Source organism: Gopherus flavomarginatus, chromosome 18 (assembly GCF_025201925.1).
Source record: "Gopherus flavomarginatus isolate rGopFla2 chromosome 18, rGopFla2.mat.asm, whole genome shotgun sequence".
Taxonomy (NCBI): Eukaryota; Metazoa; Chordata; order Testudines; family Testudinidae; genus Gopherus; species Gopherus flavomarginatus.
In genome coordinates this window covers 21,274,242-21,299,324 of record NC_066634.1, presented here as the reverse complement: position 1 = coordinate 21,299,324, position 25,083 = coordinate 21,274,242, and the positions used below count along the sequence as shown (strand labels likewise).

The 25,083-nt window shown below is 51.8% G+C and overlaps 2 protein-coding genes across 4 annotated transcripts; both read left to right on the top strand.

Annotated features, from left to right (window-relative positions):
* The first annotated feature begins 1,913 nt into the window (after positions 1 to 1,913).
* TBCB (tubulin folding cofactor B) lies at positions 1,914 to 10,937 on the top strand. Its single transcript, XM_050928631.1, has 6 exons — positions 1,914 to 2,077; positions 6,974 to 7,117; positions 8,108 to 8,204; positions 9,762 to 9,953; positions 10,082 to 10,154; positions 10,537 to 10,937. Exons 1-6 carry the CDS (start codon positions 1,952 to 1,954, stop codon positions 10,652 to 10,654), a joined length of 750 nt encoding a protein of 249 aa, XP_050784588.1. The 5' UTR covers positions 1,914 to 1,951; the 3' UTR covers positions 10,655 to 10,937.
* Positions 10,938 to 19,019: 8,082 nt separating this feature from the next.
* On the top strand, positions 19,020 to 22,745 carry SDHAF1 (succinate dehydrogenase complex assembly factor 1). 3 transcript variants are annotated; one of them, XM_050928695.1, is made up of 3 exons: positions 19,020 to 19,454; positions 20,730 to 20,851; positions 21,714 to 22,745. In XM_050928695.1, the coding sequence occupies exons 2-3, from the start codon at positions 20,793 to 20,795 to the stop codon at positions 22,021 to 22,023; spliced, it is 369 nt and encodes a 122-aa protein (XP_050784652.1). In that variant the 5' UTR covers positions 19,020 to 19,454; positions 20,730 to 20,792; the 3' UTR covers positions 22,024 to 22,745. The 3 variants fall into 3 exon arrangements, with proteins under 3 accessions (XP_050784652.1, XP_050784654.1, XP_050784655.1); XM_050928697.1 differs by lacking the exon at positions 19,020 to 19,454 and adding an exon at positions 19,603 to 20,115; XM_050928698.1 differs by lacking the exon at positions 19,020 to 19,454 and adding an exon at positions 19,678 to 19,695.
* The last annotated feature ends 2,338 nt before the right edge of the window (positions 22,746 to 25,083 follow it).

The window sequence follows — 25,083 nt, the reverse complement described above, 5'->3', positions numbered from 1 at the left end:
TCCTGATACCACCCCTTACAATTTATGGTCATGTTCCATTTTGGAGGGTCTTGAGTGTGGGGACTTCGGTACTACCTCTTTTGTACCCCATGGGAGGGGTAGGGAGTGAGGTTGTGTTCGAGCCAGGGTCAATATTTCTTTGGCTTTTAGTGTTTCTTATATCTCCTCCGCCTCCTATCCCCTTTGGCCCTCCCAGCTGGCTGCTTGACCTTGTCTTGAAGGAGGAGTCAGGGCAGAACTGCCCTTCAAATGTACATTTGTATATTAAACTCCCACCACGACTAGCAACACTTTAACTGTATTTCTTATCTTTTCTCATGGCACTAAAACCCCTATCTGGCTGTAGGCAGAAGCAACACACAATGTCTTTGTTCCTTGTTCACACATGTCAATAAGACACAAACAATTGGATTTTAAAAACCTCAAAATTCAAATGGGCAAAAAAAGCCCAAAATTCTATCTCAGGCAAATAAATAGGCCTAAATTCTATATCACCATCACTAACACTCACTACCCTACCGTAACAGATCACAAAGAGAGTTGTGTAGCCTTGTGTTTGCATCCCCTGTCTTGCTGGGTAAAGACTAGCGTGTGATCTCTTGTGCCCTGCATGAGATTAATGGCCCATATGTTGTAGCACGCTTTAGCTGATGGAAAACTCACATCACCCCAATGCACCTCACTGAAAAGCCCCTCAACGCACCTCACTGGCTATTTACCCATTAGTATCGTATCTAAGCACCTCACAATACCAATACCCCTGTGGGACGGGTCAGCTCTCCTTCTTGTACAGATGGGAAACTTATGCCCAGAGCCCCAGAGGTATTTAGGCACCTAACTCCCGCTGGTTTCACCCCAAGATGGAGAGCGACCCATGCACCCATCTCTACGCTCTCCCATCCATTGGGCACCTAAGTACCTTTGAGGCTCTGGGCCTAAATAACTCACCCAAGAGGTCTATGAAAGAGCTGGGAACAAAACCCAGAGTCTTAGGTCAGCTGTCTAACTACGGGGCCTTCAGGATGAGCAGACGACCGAATGGAGGCACTACAGAACTATAAAATTGCCACTACTGTAGGATACTTTGAAACATGCTCGTAGTAATGTGCAGCTATAACACAGATGCTATGTGGCTCCCCTCATCCATGCACTCTTCCTCACAGCCACCCTCCCTGATGCATACACCCACCCACCCGGGCACTGATGCCTGCAGCCATGACTGGGTGCATAAGTAGATGTATGCAAGAATGGGTGGGTGCACGGATGGGATGGGTGCATGGTAGAGCAGCACCTATGTCCACATGCATGCAATCACCCCCACATGGAGCCATGCATCCATGTGCCTATCTGCGCATGCATCCATGCACCCTCCCATCCTTGCATGCAGCTACCTGTGCACGCACCCATATGATACAACCATCCCTAGACACCTTTCCATACGCATCTATGCACTCTCCCATCCATGCACATAGCTAGCTAGATACGCACCCATCTATCTATCCTCCCGCCCAGGTCCGCAGCGAGCTAGGGATGCACCCACCTATCCACCCCCATTTCTGCACCAACAGCACCATATGCCCTGCCCTGCGTTCTCCACCCAGCTGCCCTCAGTTTTCTGAGGCTTCAGTCTTCAGCCTGCCTCTATATTGCGCACTGCCATTGGCTGAATGGGCCTCACCCGCATGTAACGCCGTCTTCTATTGGCTAAGATGAAAGCTGAGCTGCTTGTGGGTTTCACCTGGGGGCGGGGAAGGAGGGGAGCACAGCGTACTTGGATTGGTTGATCCTGGCGACAGGGGCGGGTCGCGAACAGGGCTGGCCGCGGTGCGATTGGCCGGCCTGGGCGGGGCGTGCGGCGATTGGCCAGGCGCTGCCGGGGGGCGGGCCGAATCTTCCAGAAGCGAGCGGGCTGCGGCGGGGGCAGCTCGGCGGGCGCGGCGGCGGCGGCACCATGATCGTGTCGGGGGCGCTGGGCGCGGCCTCCCCGGCCACCGTGTCCGTCTCCGTCAGCAGCAGCCTCAACTCCTTCCGCGCGCACAAGCGCTACGGGCGGGGCCTCACCATCGCCGAGTTCAAGGTACCCGGACCGGCCCCGGCCCCGGCACCGGGCACCGGCCCCTCCCCCCGGGCACCGGCCCCTCCCCCCGGGCACCGGACCGGGCACCGGCCCCTCCCCCCGGGCACCGGACCGGGCACCGGCCCCTCCCCCTGGGCACCGAACCGGGCACCGGCCCCTCCCCCCGGGCACCGGACCGGGCACCGGACCGGCCCCTCCCCCCGGGCACCGGACCGGGCACCGGACCGGCCCCTCCCCCCGGGCACCGGACCGGGCACCGGACCGGCCCCTGCCCCGGGCACCGGACCAGACCAGGACAGGCCCCTCCCCCCGGGCACCGGACCGGGCACCGGCCCCTCCCCCCGGGCACCGGACCGGGCACCGGCCCCTCCCCCCGGGCACCGGACCGGGCACCGGCCCCTCCCCCCGGGCACTGAACCGGCCCCTCCCCCCGGGCACCGGCCCCTCCCCGCGGGCATCGAACCTGGCACCAGACCGGCCCTTCCCCCGGGCACAAACCTTCCCCGCGGGCACCGAACCCTCCCCGCGGGCACCGGACCGGGACCGGCCCCTCCCCCCGGGCACTGGCCCCTCCCCCCGGGCACTGAACCGGGCACCGGACCAGACCAGGACAGGCCCCTCCCCCCGGCCACTGAACCAGCCCCTCCCCCCGGGCACCGGCCCCTCCCCCCGGGCACCGGACCGGACTGGTCCCTCCCCCCGGGCATCGAACCTGGCACCGGACCGGCCCTTCCCCCGGGCACAAACCTTCCCCTGGGCACCGGACCAGCCCCTCCCCAGGGCACCGGACCAGACCTGGCACTGAATCGGGACTGGCTCCTCCGTCAGACCGGGACCGGCCCCTCCCCCGGGCACCGAACCGGGACCAGGACTTACCCTTTTGCGGACCAGGCACCAGACCGGGACCAGCCCCTCCCCTGGACTGACTCACACCCCCCTGGGCACCGAACCAGGACAACTGACACCGGACCCCCCCCACCCCTCCCCTGCACCCCAGGGACCAACCTCTCCCCTGCCTCCCAGGGACCGGACTGGGACCGGCCCCTCCCCAGGCGTCAGACCAAACCTGGCACCAAACTGGCCCCTCCCCTGGCACGGAACCGGGACCCACTGACACCAGCCCCTCCCCCAGGGACCAGCCCCTCCCCTGGACTGACTCATATCCCCTGGGCACCGAACTGGGACTAACCAACTGACGCCTGTCGTCGTCGCCCCCCCCCCCCCCCCCGTACCAACCCACTGGGACTTTTAGCCTCCCCCTGGCCAAACTGGGACCTCCTGACCCACACCCTGCCGACACTGCAATCCTTCCTGGTGGACACCAAGCTCTCACCCACACTGACAGCAAACCAGGACTTGCTGGACCCCCGGCACTGGGGTGGGACTGAGATTTCCCTGGGGCTGAGTGACCAGGACCAAGCCCTGTGGGTCCCCTGATTGCCTCCCAACCAGGGATTGGCAGAACCCCATCATTGGACCAGAACCAATACTAACCCTTACTACCCCGGCCTGGGCCAAGCCCTACGGGACCCCCCTTCTTCCTTTGACACTGGCTTGATCCCCAGGACGGCTCCTGTCTCTGGACCAGATGGGTCAACACCCGCCAGGACCAACGCCGACCCCACCATCATCTGCCAGGGCCTTCGTGGCCTCATCCGCTCATTCCGTGGGAGTAACCCCACTCCTGGGAACCCACTGACACCTGCTAGGGCCTGACCCTCCCTTGCACCCCAGACTGGGATCTGTACCCTGCGGACCTTCCAAGGCCTGACCCATTCGCAGACCAACACCCCACCGCACCTGACTACTTGTGATGGATGCTGACACCACTGACGCCTGATCACCATGGCACCTGCAGGGACCAGACTGACCCCTTTCTGGGACCTGCTACTGCCTGACCCTCCTCCTCCCTGGGACTAATCTGCCTAGCGCCACACCTTCTCCAAATCTCTGTGGGATCCTCCCACGCTTTCCCATTGGTGAGGGCAAGGTACTGGGGAGCGCTCATCTGCTGCCTCTCCCCCCCCCAGGGGCGGCAGGAGGAGCTAGCCTCTCATCTGAACTCTTCCTCCCCAACTCCTGTTGCTACTTACTTGATTCCCCACCCTAATCCGGAGTCGCCCCCTGCCTCTGCTGCTTCTGAAATTGTCCAGCTGATGGAGCCTCTACTGTTCCCCCTTCTTCCAGTCCCTTCAGTGATGGCTTCTTGCTCCCCGGACACTTATCTGTGAACAGCATCCTCCTTCCATGCTTCCCCGATTGTCTTTTCCTCCTGTCTTTGCACTTGATTCATGTGGCCCTGTTCTTTATATGTCCTACCGTAATGCTTAGGAGGCCCAGCTTGGAGCGCTCCTTTCTTCTGTGTTTTGATTTGTTTTAAGGAACCTTGGGTGAGATTTTAAACGCCGGGAAGCTTAATAGATGTAGTAGATCCCGTCAAGCCCGGGTCCTTGGAACACGGGTTACAGCTAGACTTGGAAAGATAAGACTTTTATCAGTCAAAGTCAGTAAACATTGATTTCACCAGAAATCCTCCCTCCCAAAATACTGCCCCCAATAATAATCGAAATTTACAGAGAAGGAAAGTAAGAAAAATGCTGCTTGAGAAATGTAGTTTGATTGAGGGCTGTTTACTTTGTGTATTTTGACAGGTGGTGTTGGCACGTTGTGTTTCAATGGTGATGAAGCTGTAACTTTTTGAACCTCGGTGTCTGCTGTCATTACAGTTAGTCTGTTCTCCCCATGAGTTCCTGTAATTGTGAACATTTAAATAGATAAACGTAAAAACGAAGTGTAAAACAGTGCAGTCGAGCCAGAACCCTGTTCAGGGGCTAGTAAGCAAGAGCAATGAGTCCCTGCCTGACCCAGCGTCCTGCTTCTGCTCAGCTGAGAGTCCCGGCTGGGGTCTTTGTGGTCCTGAAGGGGCAGTCAGTCTCCTTAGCTCTGTGTCATGCCCCACTCACTCGGTGACAGCAGGGATGAGTGAGTGTGGGGAGAGCAGAGACCCCAACCAGGACTGCGAGGAGGAGCCCCCAGCTGTGGGGGAGGCCACCCTGCTGCTGAGTGGCTCCTGCCCCCTTGATTATCTGACTAAAATGCCTGTCTGTCGCGTGTGGGTTGTCCCCCCCAACCACCACCGCTCTTCAGAGAGCTGGGAGTATGCTGTACCTTTCCTCTCCTATTCAAGGAATGAGGGACTTGTCAGCCTGCAGCGGTGTCCTATCTCCGGCGGTTGCCAGTGTCCCAGAAGAAGATGTGAGAACCCTGCAGCAGGCAGACCCCATCCTGAATGTCTCATTTCCCTGGCCTAAGGAGTCGCTGTTCCTGGGTGCTTGCATCTTGTCAGCTTTTGCCAGTGACCAATGAGAGCCTTCCGTAACGGGGGGGAAATACTCCCCCCAAATCACCCCTCAGATAACACCCTCTCCTCCCCTAAGCTCCCATAGAGAGACCCACCCATGCAGTTTGCTCCGAAGACGAGCAAATCCAGAGCACTCATGATCTCAGCTGAGACCAGGGCGGGAGGGTGGGTCTACTGGAAAGTGTGTAATGGGATCAAAACCAGCCTCTTCAACTCCCCCCTGGGGCCCATAGCCTGGGACTGAGATTCTAGAGCGCAGATGTAAGATACCTGTGGCAAGATGCCAGCTTCTTAGTAATAATACCTGGCTTGTGTGAAGGGCTTTTGATCAGTCTTGCTTCACAAAGGAGGGCAGTATTGTTACCCCATTTGACGGATGGGGAAACTGAGGCACTGGGGAGTATTTGGACCAGGGTCGCCCGGCGGGCTAATGACCAAGCCAGGAACAGAACTTCTGAATCTTAGTGCTCTGTCCACTAGGTATCACTGCCTCCCTGTGGAGCGCATGGTGGTAACCTAGCACTGAGATGCCCAGCATGGATTGTTGTGTTTTGGTGTGATTGCGTTCTAGCTGTATCCCGGAGCGGGGAGACACGAATGCCTGTTCCCGCACTGATTCCCATGCTGCTTTCTCTCACTAAACTTGACTGATTCCCCTCCCCCCTTCTCCCCTATCAGACAGACAAGCTGCAATTCTCCAACCTGAATCACCTGCCTCTCCAGCCCCTTTTGGTTATTTCTCCGGCCTCTCTGACATTTGCAGTGACCCAGATCCTATCTGAATCACGCTGCCCACAGCAGCTCTGGGGTGCATGGCGGGTTCCCGAGAAGGGCTCTGTCAGCAGAAAATCCAGCCATGCCATGCAGCCAAAAAGTGGATTAACAGCAACTTGGCAGCTAGGTGCTTGTGCCCAGCTGTCTAACTGGGGAGCCATTGCTTCCTCCCCTGTAGCAGTTGGCTGCTTTCCATCGACATGTGTTTATCCCCTCGGAAGGGGAAACTGATCTATAAAGCAAAATCTGACTCTGCAGGGGCTATGTCTCGCTAGGGTTGTGCTGAGCACTGGTTGGTTTGCTGCCTTCTGCGCTCTGTAGGACCACGTGTCTTATCAGTCCTCTGTGTTCTGATCTCTCCACGTCTGAATCTGCCTGCCTAGGTGGGTTGCTCCTTCCCCTCTGTTCTCTTCTGCAATTGCAATCACTGCTGAATTAATGCAGAGCAGCTCCTGGCAAGGCACTGGACTGGAGCTAGCTAGCTACGGGCATCGCTGCTTGGAGGCTGCTGAATGCTTCCCCATTGCACCAAAAGCTCCGTCTGAGGATCTACAAGACCATCTATCCCAGATCGCTTCTACTGCTTGCATTTTGTAATGGTCCTGGGTCGTTTTTTCTTCTGTAAGCACCTGTGACGTGATGCCTGCTTGGTCCAGTTGTCACCTGTGGTTGGCTTTGCGGACTCTGTCTTGTATGCAGCAGTTGAGTTTAGGATGTGGAAGTGCTGATCTCGGTAACCGGTTGTCTCTCTCCTTTCCCAGTGCAAGCTAGAGCTGGTGGTGGGAAGCCCGGCGTCATGTATGGACTTGGAGCTCTACACGTCTGATGACAAATTTGTAATGAAACTGGACAGCGATGAGGCCTTACTGGGATCCTACCCCATTGATGACGGCTGTAGGATACACGTGGGTATCGGGATTGCAGATCCCCAGTGTAGACAGGCCTTAGTGCAGAGATGGTGGCTGTGTTTTAACAGCGATGGGAACTGCAGCGTATTCTGTAGTGCTAAAGACCCCGCAGGACTTGACTTTTCCTCAAGTCGAGAAATAACTTTCGTTCCCTCTTAAAAGGGCAGAGATTTTAGGTTTGTGAAGGGGTTTTCAGTCACCCAGGGGACTTAGCAACTCGAGTCTTGCTGAAGGGCAGCAGGCTGTGGGTTACTGAATCATGTAGGTGCTTTGAAAAACCCACCCACGAGGTAAACCCCCACCCCACCCTGCAAAATGTGATGTTTGTGTGTAAGGTTCTGCTTTGGCTTGTTTCTTCGGAAACTTTTTTTTCTGTCAGAGCTGACTAAATTAGTACCACTTGGGTTCATAAATTATAATGCCAGACGGGACCATTAGATCATCTAGTCAGACCTCCGGTGTGACACGGGCCGTCAGGCATCATCCAAATGACCCCTGTATTGAGCGGCCTTGTGTTCAGTACAGCCTGAGAGTGTGTGTACCGAGAAACCCCCCCAACCCCTGGACAGCAAGTCTCAGAGCCCAGGTCTACTGTGGGGGGGAGGGAAGGGGAGGGGTTCAGAGCCCCAGTGTGAATGGCTACATGGTTAGTTTTAGCACCGTAGCATGAGTCTGTAGACCCAGGCACTGAAACTCACTGCTGTGGGTTTCTGTGCTGTGTAGACGTGACTATGCTGAATTGCGTAGACTGTCTGTCCTTCATCAGTTAAGACTGAGCCGATCACAACACGTCTTCCAATCTTCTCTCACTCTGGCCATCCTTCTCCATGCTTGTCCATACCTTCTTGTTAGGAAATCATCCCACCTCTTTGGAGGACGACTGCGTGTTTTAAACATCAAGTACCAGGGCTCAGTTAACCAAGACTAGGACTAAACAAACTGGTGTGAACAAGAGAGGACTCTGGTCACTTCCGTTCTGTTCTCTAGGTTATTGACCGGAGCGGAGCGAGGGTCGGCGAGTATGAGGATGTGTCGCGGGTTGAGAAATACGAAATGTCTGCCACTGATTATGAGAAGAGGCCAGGTAAGGATGACAGCGTTGTCAAAAGACCCGTCTTTGCAGGGTTAAAACTTTCGTTCCCCGATTGACGTTTAAAGCCTGGTGGGTTTGGTATCAAATGGAGCTCGCCCATGTGTCCTGGTCACGTAAGTGTTTGAGTGACACATGCTTAAACGGCAAAGCACTGGAAAATCCCCCCTCAGCTGGCTTTGGCTGGGCGACAGGAGGGTGAGGACTCTTTTCCTCACCCCTGGGTGATGGTGTGTTCTACTGCTGCTGTCTCCAAATGGCCAAACTCAGATCCCTCCCCGTGAGAGAAGAGGGCTGTGGGGATAACGCTCCATATACCAATGCCAGGTGGGTGCATGATGAGAACTGCAGCATATGATCTGGGTGCCGTGGCTGAGCTTCTCAGGGTGCCCAGCTCCTCTGACGTGGAGATGCACCATGTGGGCAGCGACCCACTGGCATCCTCCACCATGAGTTTTTGCATTGTTGCTTCCTGCATTCTGTTTCCCTCAGTGCTGTCCAGTCTCTAACCTTCCATCGGTTCCCCAGTTTAACGGATCTCACTTGCAGCAACCTTGCCTTGCATAATTTCCATCCACTCCTTGTTCCCCTCACTGCTTTCCTCCCCTGTGTTGCCCTGAAGGACACTTAGAATATTAGGGTTGGAAAGGACCTCAGGAGGTATCTAGTCCAACCCCCTGCTCAAAGCAGGACCAACCCCAACTAAATCATCCCAGCCAGGGCTTTGTCTAGTCTGATCTTAAAAACTTCACTCCCCCTTGTTGTTGGTACCTTCCCTCTTATGCATGCTTGGGCAAGGAGTTACTCCCAGGCGAGAGATGGGGGAAAAACGAGATTGTTACAATCCGACTTACTGTAAATCTCCGCTAATAAAAGGGACATCTTCTGCTCCCTTGCAGGAAGAAATGCTTTCCTCCTCTTAGGGCCAAAATACCGACTGGCATTTCACAATCAGTTAACTCTTAGCACAGGTGAAGACAACCATGAATGCTCCAGTGATCTTATTTTAGGTTTGAGAGGCTTTGTATCATTACAGATGTAGTATGATGAGTAGAAGTGGAGAAGGGGGGTCTGGTTTCAAGAGGGGTCTGATTGGGTGTGACACTGAGGGGGTTCATTGTGTAAGCTGGGCCTTCCTGCTTCCAGATCCCGGGCTCTCAGCATGTAACATTGGCCTCTCTGCATGCTCAGTAAAGATCTTTCCTAAACAGCCTCTGCCTCCTGCATCACATGTTGCTAGTGAAAGATGGATGGTGGCATCCAGATGTTTTACTGCTGTTAGGTTGATCTAGGCCCCAAATGTAGCTGTTTGAAATGAAAAAGTTCCATCAAAATGTGAAGAAAATTAACTAAGGAAACATGAAACCGACCAGGACTGTTGATATTGCTTGAGTTGAGTGCAAAAAATCACTGGAAAAAGGGGGGAAACAGATTTAAAAAGAAATTCCTCAGTTCTACTCTTGGGTCCTAGAATACGTGGGAGCAGATGTTAAAATGTCCTCACCTGACGGTGTCCTTTTAAGGCCAACCATTTCCCCCTCTGGCTTCCAGACTCCGTGCGCTCCTTCCTGAAACGCAGTAGGGTGGGGAAGTTTAACGAGGAGGAGATGCTGAAGAAAGAGGCGGAGCAGGAACAAAAACTAGCAGAAGAGAAGGCTCTGGCGGAGGCCATTTCAGTGGGTGCTCGGTGTGAGGTACGGGTCTCAGGCCAGCCCAACAAACGGGGGACAGTCATGTTCGTGGGTAAGTGCCGCTGGCCCCCTGGTTCTCTGTTCCTTTCCACCCTGTCTGATTGAAAGGACAATTCTCTTAGTGAAGATCAAACATACAGAGTGGCTGTGACTCAGTTTTGACTCTCCTCCTCTCCGCAGGGCTAGCGGAGTTCAAACCGGGCTACTGGATCGGCGTCAAATACGACGAACCCTTAGGGAAAAATGATGGCAGGTAAAAACCCTTCCTCTGTCCAAGTTCTGTCTTGGTGCAAACGAGTAGCCCTGCCCTGTTGCCAATAGGGGCCCAAGTCCCTGGACTTCCCTTGGGACCTCGCTCCATGTCTGTGCCAGCAACTTGTATTGAATGTCACCCTAAAAACAGTGCTGAGCAATAATCTGGTTTGTTGTGGACCAAACGCATGCCAAGGTGTTAACTGCCATCCCTGTGTGGCTCCATCCTTCCATTAGGTCAGTCCCACCTGGCCTACGAGGAAGGCTGCAGTCAGAGCTCGGTGCCTAGCATCTGGTGATGCGTTGCCGAGACAGCTGTGCATGGGAAGGGGGGGTTGTGTCAAGCCGCTGCCGATCTCATCCCTGACCCTTCCTCTTCCCAGCGTCAATGGAAAGCAGTACTTCGAATGCCAGCCCAAGTACGGCGCCTTCGTTAAGCCTCAGTACGTCACCGTGGGGGACTTCCCAGAAGAGGATTATGGACTGGATGATGAAATGTGACCGGGAGACGGGAGAAAGGAGTCCACGACCCGCCGCCCTCTTCGCGTGGCTGTCGACATGCTGTGGTATCTCAGTGGGCTGCTGCATTCCGATCCTGCTAGTGGGCACCTAGGTGAGGGAGAAGATGTGACGAGCACCTTTTTTTTATTTTATTTTTATTTCTTCTGATTGTATCTGTTTTGTTCAGTGAAAGATGCCATATCCCTTTTGTTTTTTCTCCCTCTCCTCCATACGCATCAGCTTAATGCAGTGACACTAATAAAACTGCCTGGGAGGGACTGACGCTGCAGCTTAACAGTGATCCTTTTATCTGGAGCGTATCTCGTGTGCCGAGATCCGGCCCAGTGGCTCCAGAAGCCATTGATCGGTGGTTGGAGTGAGGGCACAAGGAACCCGCAAAGCAGATGTGCTACGATTTAAACCCAGGGGAAGATTTGGGTTGGGCAAAGGATTTAAAAAAGCAACGCGTTGGGAAATAGAGCATTGTCTGTGTGAATATTGTGATTGAATGCGCATGGGATATAACTTTCTCAGACTTGAACCAAGGATTAAGAGCCTAAACCACAAAATCTGTATCGAGGCTGCAAACCCCTCAAACATCCTGAGATGTTTGGAGCCGGGGTTTGCTTAGTTCACATCTTTGTCCTTAAACTTCGCGTAGTTGAAGGTTACCCCACTAACATGTCCGCTGGGAGACACTCAATTTGAACTCTCCTTTATTCTCAAATTCCCCCTCACCCCCCCCAAAAAAAACCTCGACCCCAAGCAGAGTTCTGGCCCTGTAAAGGGAGACACGCCAGAGACTCCCTGAAGTCCTTTGCTATTGATTTTACATGGAAGGTGCCCAGATGCTAAGGTGATGGGCAGCAGTATAAACATGAATAGGTCTTAATTCTTAGAATGCCAAGTGTATAAATACCTGCCACTGTGCAGTTTACAGATTGACACAGTGTAAAGCTGCAGTATGCCTCTTCAAGGGTGCGTCTTGGATGGATGGGACCACCCTGAATTCTTGTCTGGTTATCTTCCCCCCCCCGCCCCGCTGCCTAGCTGCTGCAGTGACTAGAGAAGGCATAAGGTGCATTGTCAAATCTTTAGCACCTTCTCGCTGTACCCATGAGGTGTTAAGTGTTAGTCAGTGCATAGCTCTCAATTTCCTGGTGGCTTGACTTTAATTGTAGACAATAGTAGTTAAGGGAACAGACGTGTTCCCCAGAATATTAGTGTAGTGGCAGGTGACCGTACAGCCCCTTCTCTCTGACTGTTGTGGCTGGTCTAACGTAGAGATCCTTTGCAGCTGGCTGTCTGTGTGGATGTGCAGCTTAACCCTTCTCTGCCTCTTCTGTGGGTGACTATAACGTCCTGCAGAGAACGTTCTCTAACCCCATCTCTGCAGAGCTCTCACAGCACCATGAGGGAATCATCCCTGTTTTCACAGCCTACGACTTGTATTTCTCTTCCCACAATGAGGCCGTTTCAGGATCCTCCTGTAGCTTAGCCTCCAGTCGCTGCCCTTGCGCTGTCCGACGCCCATTGTGCCGAATCTGTTCTGGCAGAGGTGCTGCTTCATGAGAAAGAGAAGATCCTGAGTGCTCAGCTGGCAGGCCGCTTTCAGAAATACACCCACCGCATTGCGAGGGGCATAAGCGCGAGTAGCGCCATGACTTCCCAAGTAATACGCAATCACGTGTTGGTTGATCTGGTGACAATTTACGGTGCAAGCTTGATTGGTTTGGGTTCCAGTGAGCGTGCTCTTCTCGAGCAGATTGAAAAGGCAGGTCCCCTGATAACCATATTAGATTTTCCCACAATGCTTTTCACTAATGGAGAACCCCACTGTCGTGTTAGAAATGGAGAGAGCTGTAGGTCCCTTCCTATAGAAACTCCTTGAACACTTGCAGAGATCTTCCCCCGAATCTCAGTTAATGCACTCAGCATGGGCCATGGGCAGGGGGCTGAAACCTGGGGTGGCAGCTTCTAAATCCAGGAGCCTCCACTGCCTCAACTAAAAAATCCAGTTCTGTTAGCCAAGGCCGCTGCAGGCTTATCAACTGCTAATATTGCCCACTAGAGGGGGTCAGACCAGAGGTCCTAGTTCAGTATCCTGTCTTCTGACAGTGGCCAATACCAAATAGTGCAGAGTGAACAGAACCGGGCAATTATCAAGTGATTCATCCACTCTCACCTTCTGGCAGTCAGAGGCTCAGGACACCCAGAGCATGGGGTTGCGTCCCTGACTATCTTGGCTTATAGTCAGATGGATCTATCCTCTATGAACTAATTATTTTTGAACCCAATTATAGTGTTGTCCTTCACCGGTGGAACTCCATTCCAGGAGATGTTGTGGAGATGTACTTCCTTTTGTTTGTTGAGTCGGTATGGGCTACGTGAATGCTTCTAGTGATCCAAGCCCCAAAATCTTCCACCTTCCATTGTTCTAACAATGGTTCTGACGCTGACTTGTGGTGTGATCCGTGGGCGAGTCTCTGCCTCTGGCTTGTGCGACACGGTAACAAACGAATATTCACTCTGTGTATGGTGTGATCACTAGATTTTTTTTTTTGTTCTCTTGAGGACCTGATTGTGCCATTCTGGCACTCTCAGCTCTCATATGAAGTCCCTTGGGATGTATAGTTCTGAGGCTGCTTTACAAGAAGCCTCAACTCCACTAAATCTGCCACTAGGGTACGAGGGGGACAGGACTTCCTGGGCTGTACTACAGTGGTCTCAGGATCCCCTACAAATGCTGTGTTCAGCAGAGCAGCTTTTGGTCAATTTCACAATTGGGCATCATGGGGGTGTGTGGAAAGCAGGAGGTGGTGAGAACTTGGGTTCGATGATAGGCCGCCTGGTCAGAATCAGTGTCTTCACTCTGTGCGTTTCACAGGATTAGGATTGTTCTGTCTTGATTTTTTTTTTTTTTCTTTTTAAATCCTCTGTTGCCGAACTCTGGCTGAGAGAGAAATTTTTAAAAACTGTGCTGTAAAATCATGGTCTTGCTCTTCGAACCCAAGTGGGTTCATCATATTTCTTCTCCACACTAGCAGCCTCTTCTGAAACCTTCCCACCAGAGGGATTGCTAGTGTATTTTAAGCACCCTCTGAGCAGCGTTAAACTGCACACGTAGCAGGACTTCCAAAAAACTGGGTTTTTTTTTATTGGATGCTTCAATTTTTCAGCTGCCCAAGCTGAGCCTGTTAAGGGTCTGAGCTTCAGGGGGTGCTGAGCATCAGCTGTCTGAAAAATCAGCTTCTTCTAAGGGGTCTCAGTTCAGCTGCCCCCAATCGCTTGTCACTCCTGAAAAATCTTAACCGGAGACATGGAGCCAATGAAGTGCTCCCGCTGAAATGCTGGTAGCAACAATGGGGAACTAAGGAACACGTCTGTGCATCCAGTTCACAGCTGTTCAGCCAGTCAAAACCAGTGCCTTTTTGTGTCCTCTGCACACCACACTACTGCTATTTCCAGAACAGGATGGGGGCTGCAGGGCGGATGTGACCTCTGCGCTACACTCCCTCCACCAGTTGCTCCCAGAAGGGCATAGCTCTAACCTTGCTATGCTCTTGCTAATACTGCTTCTGCCACTGAAGCAGACTCCAGGGGCAGCTCTAGCTTTTGTGCCACCCTAGGCACGGCAGGTAGGTTACCTTCGCCGGCGTGCCTGCGGGAGGTCCCCGGTCCCGTGGATTCGCCGGCGTGCCTGCGGGAGATCAGCCCGTCCCGCAGATTCGACGTACCCACCACTGAATTGCCACCGAATTCATGGGACCAGGGACCTCCCACAGGCAAGCTACCAAAGACTGCCTGACTGCCGCCCTCGCAGGAACCGGTAGGGTGCCCCCCACAGCCTGCCGCCCCAGGCACTCGCTTGGAGCGCTGGTGCCTGGAGCCGCCACTGGCAGACTCCAGCAGCCAGTTCAGCCTTGGGGCTTGGCTGAACTGATGTCTTCTGCATCTCTTGTAAACAAAGTCCCCACAGATCTAGAATGTCTCGTGTAACTAACACAGGAGTCACAAGCAGCTACGGCAGAGCTATTGTGGGTCTGGACTAAGAAACATACATGGGTAAATCTGGTAATGGGTTTTCCCTATGTTACTTTGGATCCTGCTGGAGAAAAGTCGTATCTGATCTGATGCAGTATTTTGGTGCGCTTGTATTGATATCGAACAAGGTAAAATACTTTTTCTGGCTGGATCAGTGAGAGGATTATCTGAGCTTACCCAGACAGTCGCCAGAGACCAGACTTAACCACTTGATTAAACTTGTGCACTAACTTTCCATGGGAGGTTGGGAAATGATCCAGCAATACTAAATGCACAACCTGCTGGCAGAAACTGTGATGCTGACCTACAGCTGGACAGGAAGTGGGAGTAAATCTGTTTTCTACCCCTGCCCCTTCTCCCATCAGAATCAGGCCTGGAACTCACATTGATGCTGGAGGGAGGAGGCTGGATTGGTCCTTGGTAAATAACTTCTTTACCCTACTGCTCCAAGCTAGCAACTCCCTTTTTCTGTCTGCTAATGCTAGGCCAGTCCTGCCATCTGTCACAGCTTCATGGCTTTAAACCCAGCCTGGCCAGTGGCTTTTATTTCACTAGGACATTGAAACCTGGATTAATCAGTCCCTTTAAAGGTGCCCCAAGGCAATAGCAACCTGTCCCATGTTAATGTTCATTTTGACTGCTGGTTAGGACATGTAGAGCTATAAATGCTTTTCCGTGTGGGTGTGCACAGTGTGTGGGTGGGTGGTGGAAACATCTTTGTACTAATGACATATTGTTAACATTGGTTAGGAGCTTCCTAATGTGTAAATTTCCTTTTAAAATGTGGTCACTTGATTCGCTGACAGCTCCTTTTGTTTAAAAAACAAAACTGCCACAGATTCTTTTTGTCTGGGCCCTGCCTGTTTCCTCTGTGTGAAGAACTGTGTAGTAATAGCTATGATGCTATGCAATCATAATCTCTAGAATTAAAAAAAAAAAATCTAAAACAGTGGCCCAGCTTTTGTGCTTGATTAGAAGGAGCTACAGGTGAGGCGAGAGGACCAGTAATTGTCTGACCATGGGATCTACTGGGTGGCACTTGGCAGCAGAATCATGGACTGAGTCGAACCAGCTGCCCCCACAAGTTGGTGGACTTTTACAGTTTCAGGACAACTGCACCTATATTCCCTCTCTATGATCCACCAAGAGCACCTACTTACAGGTTCCAGGCTCCCACCTTTCACCTCCCTTGGCTCTCTCCCTGCCAACAGGCTTTTTTCCAGGCTGCACAGTTCCCTGCCTATGCTGTGATATCCCCAGCAAGCCAGATGGCCTAGACAGCTCAGCATTTGTGCTTTGCTTTCTCTCCAGATGTTACGAACAGTGTAGTTACAGGCAGTTACAAGTCATCACACAGCTCTTTCTAAGCAAGCATGTTTATTCTTAAGGTGAAAGCAGTCCAGAGAAGACACATTAAAAACAATAAAAGAACCTAAACCCCTGCTAGAAAGCTTACCAGAAATCAGCCCTGACTCCAACCTCTGACTGGCAGGTATCAGTCCTCCAAACCCCACAACTGACTTTTCCCATGGTTACAGATTCATAACTCAAATTCAGAAGCAGAACCTAGGCTGGGCAGTTGAGCTGTTGGTTTATGCCCCTGGGCCTTTGATCTCTTCTCCACGGACAGGTGATCAGCAGACAACAGCCCGCTTCTCAGGGTGCAGCTGCAAAAGGCTGGGTTTTTTTGTGTAACTGGAAGTGGGAGATTTTCATTCACTTTCCCCTCCAGCTTCCCTGGGAAATCCACTTCATGCTTATTGTTTCAGAACTCCTCCTGCCTGGCACAATTTTAATATAGTCCTCTGACATCACCCCCTGGCCTCACATCACACCTCCCCTCCGTCCCTACAGTCCGGCCAACACTAATGTATCAGTTTTGCGTTTAGTACAGTGTAGGCAGATCTGCATTTAAAATACTGTCTCGGTGCAGCTGTAGCACTTAAGTGAAAATGCTCCTAAGCTGCTGGGAGAGAACTCTCCTGTTGGCTTAGATAATGCACCTCCTTGAGAGGCAGTAGCTATGGTGATGGGAGAAGCTCTGCCTCTGACACAGTGCTGTCTACACAGGGGTTAAGGTGGGCATAACGACATCATTCAGGTGTGAATTTTCATACCCCTGAGCAATGTAGTTTTATCAACTTAGGTCTCTCGCATAGACCTGGCCTCAGGTTTTTCAAGGATATTGCAGAGACATGCCATATCTGTCCCAAACTCAGTCTCAACCACAGCTTCCGGAGCTGGAGAAAGCAAAAGAAACTTGTTCTGGTTCATCCTCAGCCATCGTGTTAAGCCATCAACAATCCTGTTAATCACATTGGACCTTAGCTAGCCCAGGTCCCTGCCTCACAGCACACGGGTTAGATACTGCAGAGCAAGGTGAAAGAACCCCGCAGCTGTGCGATCATCTGCCCCACTTCATCCTGGTTGCTATTAGAGATCGGTCTAAGCCCTGAAGCAGGAAGTTTAAAATCCCTTCCAGAATTTGTTAACCAGTTACAATGCTGCATATAATCGCCACTTAGCCTCACCCACCAGTGCTGGCCAGGTAACTCTGTTTCCTTAGCAGCTCACACAGTGCACTCTACTGTATTTTTCTGTTACCCTCCCCCTGCTGCCCCCAACCTTCCATTGAGGCTGCTGGCTGTAACTCTGAGCCTTGGAACCAGCCTGTGTCTTTCTGCTGGGCCTCTGTAGCGAGAGCTGGGGCATTGGGTCTCTGACACTGATAAAAATCCAACGTGCGGTTTCTGGACTGATTGCCTGAAAGTTCAGCCTCTCCTCTACCCCTTGAGTGTTGCAATTGCACAGACCAGGCCAGGACTTGTCCTGTAGAACAGGGATCAGCCAAACACCAGACCAAAGCAAAGTGATGCTCGTGGACAAGTCTATTAGGTTTGTTCCTGGACCTATTCTATTGGGTCTTTATCTTGCAAATGAAGAAGGGGGCAGGTTCTCTCTTAAGGTACATATCTGGCCCCTTTCACCTAGTATCTGAGCACCTCAAAATCTTTCACGTAGCTAGGAAGGGGCTATCTCTCTTGCACAGATGGGGAAACTGAGGCACACAGCAGCTAAGTGACTTCCGTGGCATCACACAGGGAGCCCGGGGGTAGAGCAGGGACTTAAACCCTGCTCCCATGCATCCGAGACTGATGCTATAACCCACAGGCCATCCTTCTGCTTTACCCAGCCTGTTGTAAATGGGTACATTTCTAAGAGTGCCCTCTAGACCCAGGTATTCTAGAGCGCTGAGAGATTGATAGCTTTGTTCTGTGTCTGTACAGGGCCTGGCACAGTGGGGTCCTGGTTGACTCAGTTTTGCAGGTGCTACTGTAATATACCTAATAGAAATAAAAAATGTACAGCAATGGCACTATGGGGTCTTGTTCCAAGACTGGAGTGCCTCGGTTTTACCGTAATATATCTAGTAACAATAAAAATGTACAGCCCCTGACTTGCTTGCTTCATGACTGGAGTTCCTAAGTGCTACCCAAAATAGGCTAACAGCAGAGCATGGTCACTCCACCTCCACTGCGGCCAATGGCAATACAGAGGTGTAATGGGCAAACCATGGTCTCATACGTACAGGTGCCTCTAGGCTAAAACATCAAAGAACTGATGCAGTTCTGTGCAACTGGTTGCCTCGTCAATAGCCCTGATAGGAGGACACTGGAGACTTGACTCATTGCACCCACAGGGGGGCCTGGTCAAAGTGAGAACTGTTATGAGAGATCTTCAGAGGCATGGTGGTGGTGACCTACCTAACTCCCATTGATGTTCTATGGGACTTAGGCACCTAACTTCATACCTTTGACAATTGTGGGGCACAGGGCCGGCTCCAGCTTTTCTGCCGCCCCTTCTCTCCCTCTCTTCTTCGGTGATAGAGAGGGACTGAGGGACCCGCCGCTGAAGACCCGGACGTGCCGCCCCTTTGCACTGGCTGCCCCAAGCAGCTGCTTCCTTCGCCGGTGCCTGGAGCTGGCCCTGGTGGGACAGCTCAGTCCACATAAATCTCACCTGCAACCTGCTTAATGAATCTGCCAAATGACGGTGCTTAAAACACAGTCAATAGAGCTTTGGCGCGCTCCTCCCTCCAGCATGCCTGCCGTGGCGAACGCTTATGCGCCAATCGACTAAATACAACAGATGCAAATAATCCATTTAGCCAATGCAAGTGTAAATGAACAGAGTTTGAACAGAGGCAACTATTCAGAGATTTCAAGGCCAGGCGGGACCACTGGGATCATCTAGTCTGACCCGTGTAACACACGCCAGGGCCCCTTCTCTTTCAGTTTTTGTTTACTGTATCGGGGTTTATTACAAAAAATGGGTGAAAATCAGGGCAAAAAATTAACTGCAGGGATTTCTGGGTCGATAGTGGATTTAATACAGGGAGATGGGAGGACAGAAGAAAGCAAGAGAGAGAGAAAAAGCAGGAGGATTGAAAATGAAGGCAGTTTAAGGCCGTGGAATGGTACATTAACAGTGTGTAATCTCCCACGACCTTGCTGTGACGGACCTGAATTGACACTTACTTCCCCCCCTCCCCTTCAGCTGATGAGCCGCTTGCAATATCTGCCCCCACCATCAGCACGTGGTGGGAAGCACATGGTCTCCTGAGGCAGGAGCTTCCTCTTCTCTGTGCCCGCCCACCAGCGTCTTCCAGCCAATGGGAAGCGAGCGCTGAGGTTGCTGGTGTCTCAACGTTCTGAGCCAGCTGGGGAGCAGTGGCTGGCTGGGGGGCTCCGAGCAGGTAGGAGGGACTGTGGGGGTGGGCTGGCCCAGCGGCGGTGCAGGGGCGTCCAGGCGCGCACGGGGTATCGGACCCCACGTCTGCCCTGCTCTTGGAGGTGGTGCTGGTTCCAGTGGCTGCTTCAATGCGACCCTACAATAACAAACCCCAGGAGACTGAGTCGCTGCTTGTCTCACCCCTTCCCCCCAGAAATCACTCTTTTCCTGGACCAGCCCAGAGGCCCGGGGTTTGCTCCTGGATTGTAAGCATGCGGTGACTCCCTTCTCCCCGATGCCCTGAGTATCTCTCCCTTCCCTGGCCCCCAGCCTAAGAATCTTGAATCCCTTTGAAGGGACCAAACAGGAAACGGCCTGGGGGGAGGGCAATTCTTTTCTTTATCTTCCCTCCCTCCCAACGCAGGACCTGTTCTCTGAATCTGTTTTACCAACCAGAGGATGTTTATCCCCCTGTTTTTTTCTGTTTAGTGACAAGATTCATTGAAACATTGGGCTGACTCGAGCAGTCAACCTAAGTGTTTGTCTAACCTTGTCGAATTATTTCTTCCCTCCGATGGTTCCCCAGAAGGGATCAGACAGGCTGAATGCAAGAGCATATCTCCTGTCCACCACCTCCTTTCCCTTCCTTTGCCATCAGTAATATCCTTTGGCACTGAGTTCCACAGGTTGATTATATGCTTTAAACATATTGCTTTTTTTAATTAGAACTGGAAGGAAGTTTTCCATGGGCATGTTTTTCCACTGAAAAATGCCGATTCATTGACGGCTTGTGGAAACAAGTCGATTTTGATGAAATTTTGTTTGCAGGGGAAAAAATGGAAGGAAAATCCACGTGAAATTTCAGTTTTCCATTCATGAAATGACTCTTTGATATCTTTTTAAATTTTATATTCTGTAATCCATCATAATACATTTAAAAAGTCAAAATCTAAATGAAATGTTTAGATCAACCCAAAATGAATTTATTTGCAGAACTGTGTGTAATCAGAAAAAATATCAAAATCCTGGAATTTCCAGCCCAAATGGAAAATCGAATCCTACTTTTAACTACCTCGTGCCCTCACTGCTAATATTAGAAGTGGGTAAACAGAAGCTCCTTAGTGACCTGCTCCAAACCATTCCTTATTTTAAATTTCCCTGTTCCCATGCGGATCCTATTGATCCCCTTTGAGAGTTGTTGATGGAAAAGGTCCAGAAGAGCTAGGAATGATTATCCACCTGACATCAGTGAGCCGCAGGGGCTATCAATTTCATACACAGCTTCATTTTCTTCTGTCAGGGTTGGTGGCCTCAGACCATCTGAGGCTGGTGATTCATGTGATTTCCAGCACATGCTGTGTGGATGATTTTCTGTCTATTACAGACCACTGCTGGAGTGGGACCTTTGCATAGAGAAATCGAGTAAGTCCTGGTGGGGTTTTTAGTGAGGAGTGTCCTGTGGTTTGGTAACTCCTGGTTCTTGGATGGGGCACAAGGCAAATCCTGTCCTTTCCTAGTTGTTAAGAGAGAAGTTATTTCCCTTTATGTCCTAGCCAAATTCCCTAAATATCTCCTAACTCTTTGTCCTCCAGTTTCAGTTGAACATAACATTATCATTTATTTTTTACTTTCTGTTCTAATCTGTGGGGCACCGTTGCTATGCCAATAGTCTCTGGGCTCCACCCTAGAGATGGCTGCATTTCAGTGATGAGTAGAAGTGAGGACATTCAGGTTATTGTTTTGTGGCTGGAGCCAGTACCCGTTTACAATGGCATCAATGGCGCGGTGGTGCTGGGCCCACAGTCAGAAGGGTCCCTGGCGCCTGAACTGAGCGCAGGCAGAGCCTTGGGGAGGGGGAAGAGGCCAAGAAGGGGCAGGGCCCTGGGGCCGAGGCCTCGGGGGAAGGGGCCTGAGGCGTGGCAGGGCCCTGGGGCCGAGGCCTCGGGGGAAGGGGCCTGAGGCGTGGCAGGGCCCTGGGGCCGAGGCCTCGGGGGAAGGGGCCTCAGGGGTGGCAGGGCCCTGGGGCCGAGGCCTCGGGGGAGAGGCCGAGTAGGGGTGGGACCTCGGGGGAAGGGGCCGAGCGGGTGGCAGGGCCACAGTCCAGTCACTGGCGCACACAAAAGATCTCTCTGCAGCGCTGCCAGTTCATTAGTGAAACTGACATAAATACTTGCATGCTGGGGTGAAGAGTGCATTGAAATGATCACACAAGTGTGAGATGAAACTGAAGAGGCTGCAAAGCCACCACGGCTGATCTAATATCTCCACCTCTGTTCACTTCCAGCCCCTGTTTTGCTGCAGTGGCTCTCCCTGGTGATCTGAGCGGGTCTTCCCGGTACACCATGGCACGGCATAGCAAGCTCCAGAAGCAAGTCTTAAGCTTGTACAGACAGTTCCTACGAGCCGGCAAAGAGAAGCCGGGGTTCTTACCTCGAATACAGGCTGAGTTCCGGAAGAACGCCAGCATCCCCCGGATGGATGTTATGCACATTGAGTATCTCCTCCGTCGCGGCCAGAGGCAGCTGAAGCAGCTCAGAGACGTTAACACCAAACAAATGGGCACCTTTGTCAAAACTAAGTCGGAAGAGCGGTGACCCCTGCTGGCTGGCACAGGCGGCTTTCGTGTACTGGGACAGCGTGTGAATTCAGAGATGTGCCTTCCAGATTCTCACATCCTCATGCACCCCTTTCGGTTTGCACGTGGGTCCGATCACAGTGAAGGAAAACTATCCAGTCGGTGCAATTGTCCTACCTGGATTGGAGTTCACTGGGATAAATGAAGCCTGGTTTAGGTATCTTTACACCAGGGAGCCACTAGAGGGTGCAGTTGAGAAGCTGATCTCTATAATTCTAAGCTTTTTAATAATTCAGGTGTGGATGGGTGATTTGCAGGTGACGTTCTTGTTTCCAATACCTGGGACATAATCTGTTCTCCTACCCCTGTTGTCTCTTCTATTCCATCCTGTAGCTAAAGTCAAACAGGCAGATTACCCAGTAAAATAAAAGAAAGGGACAGTGGTGGGTTGAAATCCTATTTCTGTCTTTTTTTTTTTTTTTATTATCCTTAGTGCCTAAAAGCTCCAGTCATGGACCAGGCCTCCACTGCACTAGGTGCTGTACAAACAGTGGATCTAGGTGCTACAATTCTTGAGTGCCCCACCGAAGTGCCTTCGAAGGAGCAGAAAGAGCCAAGCACCTGCCTTTTGAAAATTGGGTTCCCTTCAGGTGTCTCAAGACGGGTGGCTCCCTCCCTGCAACCCCAAATCACTAGCCACTTCTGAAAATAAAGGCCTTTGGGCCAAGGCATTTTCCAGGGTGTACTAGCTCTGTGTGTGTGTGTTGCCAGGCAAGCTTCCCGCATGTGTCTCCCTCCCGCAGTGTACCTTGGCCCTGCCATGGAGGGACCATGTCTAGGTCTGAGAGGCTGTTAGGGAGTGGTGGCTGGCTTGCTTAGCCCTGGTTTAAACTTAATAGGCTGCAGCTACCCTGGGCGAACTCTCCTAGCGAAGACACAGCTTATCCCACCAAAGTGCCTTTTCTGGTGAGAATTTATTACCAGTGCAGCGAGTGAAGCAAGCTGTAGCTTCATAGAGCTTAAGGCTGGAAGGAACCAGTGGATCATAGAACTGGATGGGACTCTGGGTCAGCAAGTATAGTCCGAAACCCCGTCATATAACCCCAGTCAAAACTCATTGAGCGCCGCTGTCAGATCAGTTCAATTGTTTGCCCTCAGCTCCTATCGGGAGGCTTTTCTCTCTCCTCTGATGGTTATAAACCTTCTGGTTTCCAGCCTGAACTTATTCCTGGCCAGTTTTTACCCCTTTGGCTGACTGCTAAATCACAAGCCATAAAAAGTCACCTCAGTATCCCTGTGTTGAGCCCAATAACTTGTGTGGGACTAAACCATCTTCCAGAAAGGCCCCTGGTCCTTGGATGGAGAATCAGCATTTCCCATGGATGATGGCTCCAGTGTTAAGAAATTGCACCTTATTCCTAACTTGGATTTGTCCGGTTTCAGTGTCCAGCCATTGGTTCTTGTTCTGTCTTTCTCTAGCTCAAAGAACCCTTTAGGACGTGCTTTGTTCTCATGGAGGTACTGTGATCCACTCTCTCATCATCAGGCATTTTCTCAGTCCCTTGAATTATTTTGGTGGCTCTTTGCTGCATCCACTCCAATTTTGTCACTTTTTTCTGCCAGTATAACTGCGTCTACACTGGGGTTCTTGCAAAAAACCAAACCCCCCAATTGCCATTGTGAGAGTGGCAAAAGTTAGTAGCGTAGCTCTGGCCTTATTTATAGATCTGTTCCTTATCCAAGGACGTCCCATCCCGCAGCGTGAAAACGTTCAAGGGAGCTAAACCCAACCTCACACTGATATGAAGCTGGTCATCTGTGTATCCTCAGCTTGGCAGTTGCAGTGAATTCTCGGTGCCATGAAGATGATTTTGCTGCCGCTGGGGCTTGATTCTCTGAAAGAGCAAATCGCTTTGGTTCTCAGATGTGTCAGTCCTCTGGTATTTACAGTCCACGCTATGGCTAGACTCCGCTGCAGCCCCTAAAAATCATAGAACTGTCAGGCTGGAAGGAACCTGGAGAGATCGTCACGAAAAGCCCCCTGCACTGAGGCAGGGCCAAGTAAACCCAGCCCAGCGCTGACAGGGGTTTGTCCAGCCTGGTCTTAAAAATCTCCAGTGACGGGGATCCCACAGCCTCCTTTACTCCCCTGAGAGTTAGAATGTTTTCCCTAACATCTCACCTAAATCTCCCTCACTGCAGATTAAACCCATTACATCTTGTCCTGCCTTCAGTGGACATGGAGAACAGTTGATCACCAGCCTCTTTAACTGTCATTAATGTATTTAACGACTGCTCTCAGGTCTCCCTCAGTCTGCTTTTCTCCAGACCAAACATGCCTGTTTTTTTTTAACCTCTCCTCCTAGGTCAGGTCTTCAAAACCTTGGATCCTTTTTGTTGTTCTCCTCTGGGCTCTCTTCAATTTGTCCACGTCTTTTCCTAAAGCGTGACACCCAGCATTAGACATCGCCCTCCAGCTAAGCAGGACAGTTACCTCCCGTGTCTGACATGCCACTTCTCTTAATACACCCCAGGACAATGTCACCTTATTGAAGGGGTTTGTGTCTGAAACCGCTTCTCTCGAAGGTGCTGTGTTTGTGTTTCTCCATCTGAACTGTCTCGCTGATCTTGTTACGAGTTGAAGGTGCACATCACTGTTCACCAGTCTGCCTGCACCTAGGACCCTGCCCTGATTTCTGAGCATAACCTCTCAGGTGTCGGGCCTCCTGCTTTCACCTCGCCTGGGGGGAATCATATCGCTCTGCCACTGTCAGATGGGGGTCAGGGCTACAGTGTTTTGTGCTACCTGTGATTGGTCAGCAGGGCCCCCTGCAAGACTTCCCTTAGGTGGATGCAGTGCCCCAAACGGCCGTTACAAAATGGCCTATGTGCTTATCAGTGGGAATAAGGTGTAGCCAGAGAAAAGGGTTTCTCACCCTATTCACACGGGTCAGTCTCATCCCAGAACCTTCCCATCTCTGGGGTCTGGGACCATCTTTGCGCCAACTTCGCCTCTTTTTATAAAACCTCCAAGTCCTTTGTCTTCTCCTGGAGCTGGGTTTGTCCGGCTCTCCAGGGG

What these genes read in the sequence shown, in the direction of transcription:
- SDHAF1 (XM_050928695.1), top strand. Translation starts at nt 20,793, where the DNA reads ATGATTTTCTGTCTATTACAGACCACTGCTGGAGTGGGACCTTTGCAT. An exon ending in CCTTTGCATAGAGAAATCGA is followed by an intron (nt 20,852 to 21,713) that starts GTAAGTCCTGGT and finishes GTTCACTTCCAG; the next exon opens with CCCCTGTTTTGCTGCAGTGG.
- TBCB (XM_050928631.1), top strand. Translation starts at nt 1,952, where the DNA reads ATGATCGTGTCGGGGGCGCTGGGCGCGGCCTCCCCGGCCACCGTGTCC. An exon ending in ATGACGGCTGTAGGATACAC is followed by an intron (nt 7,118 to 8,107) that starts GTGGGTATCGGG and finishes TCTGTTCTCTAG; the next exon opens with GTTATTGACCGGAGCGGAGC. An exon ending in GGGGACAGTCATGTTCGTGG is followed by an intron (nt 9,954 to 10,081) that starts GTAAGTGCCGCT and finishes TCCTCTCCGCAG; the next exon opens with GGCTAGCGGAGTTCAAACCG.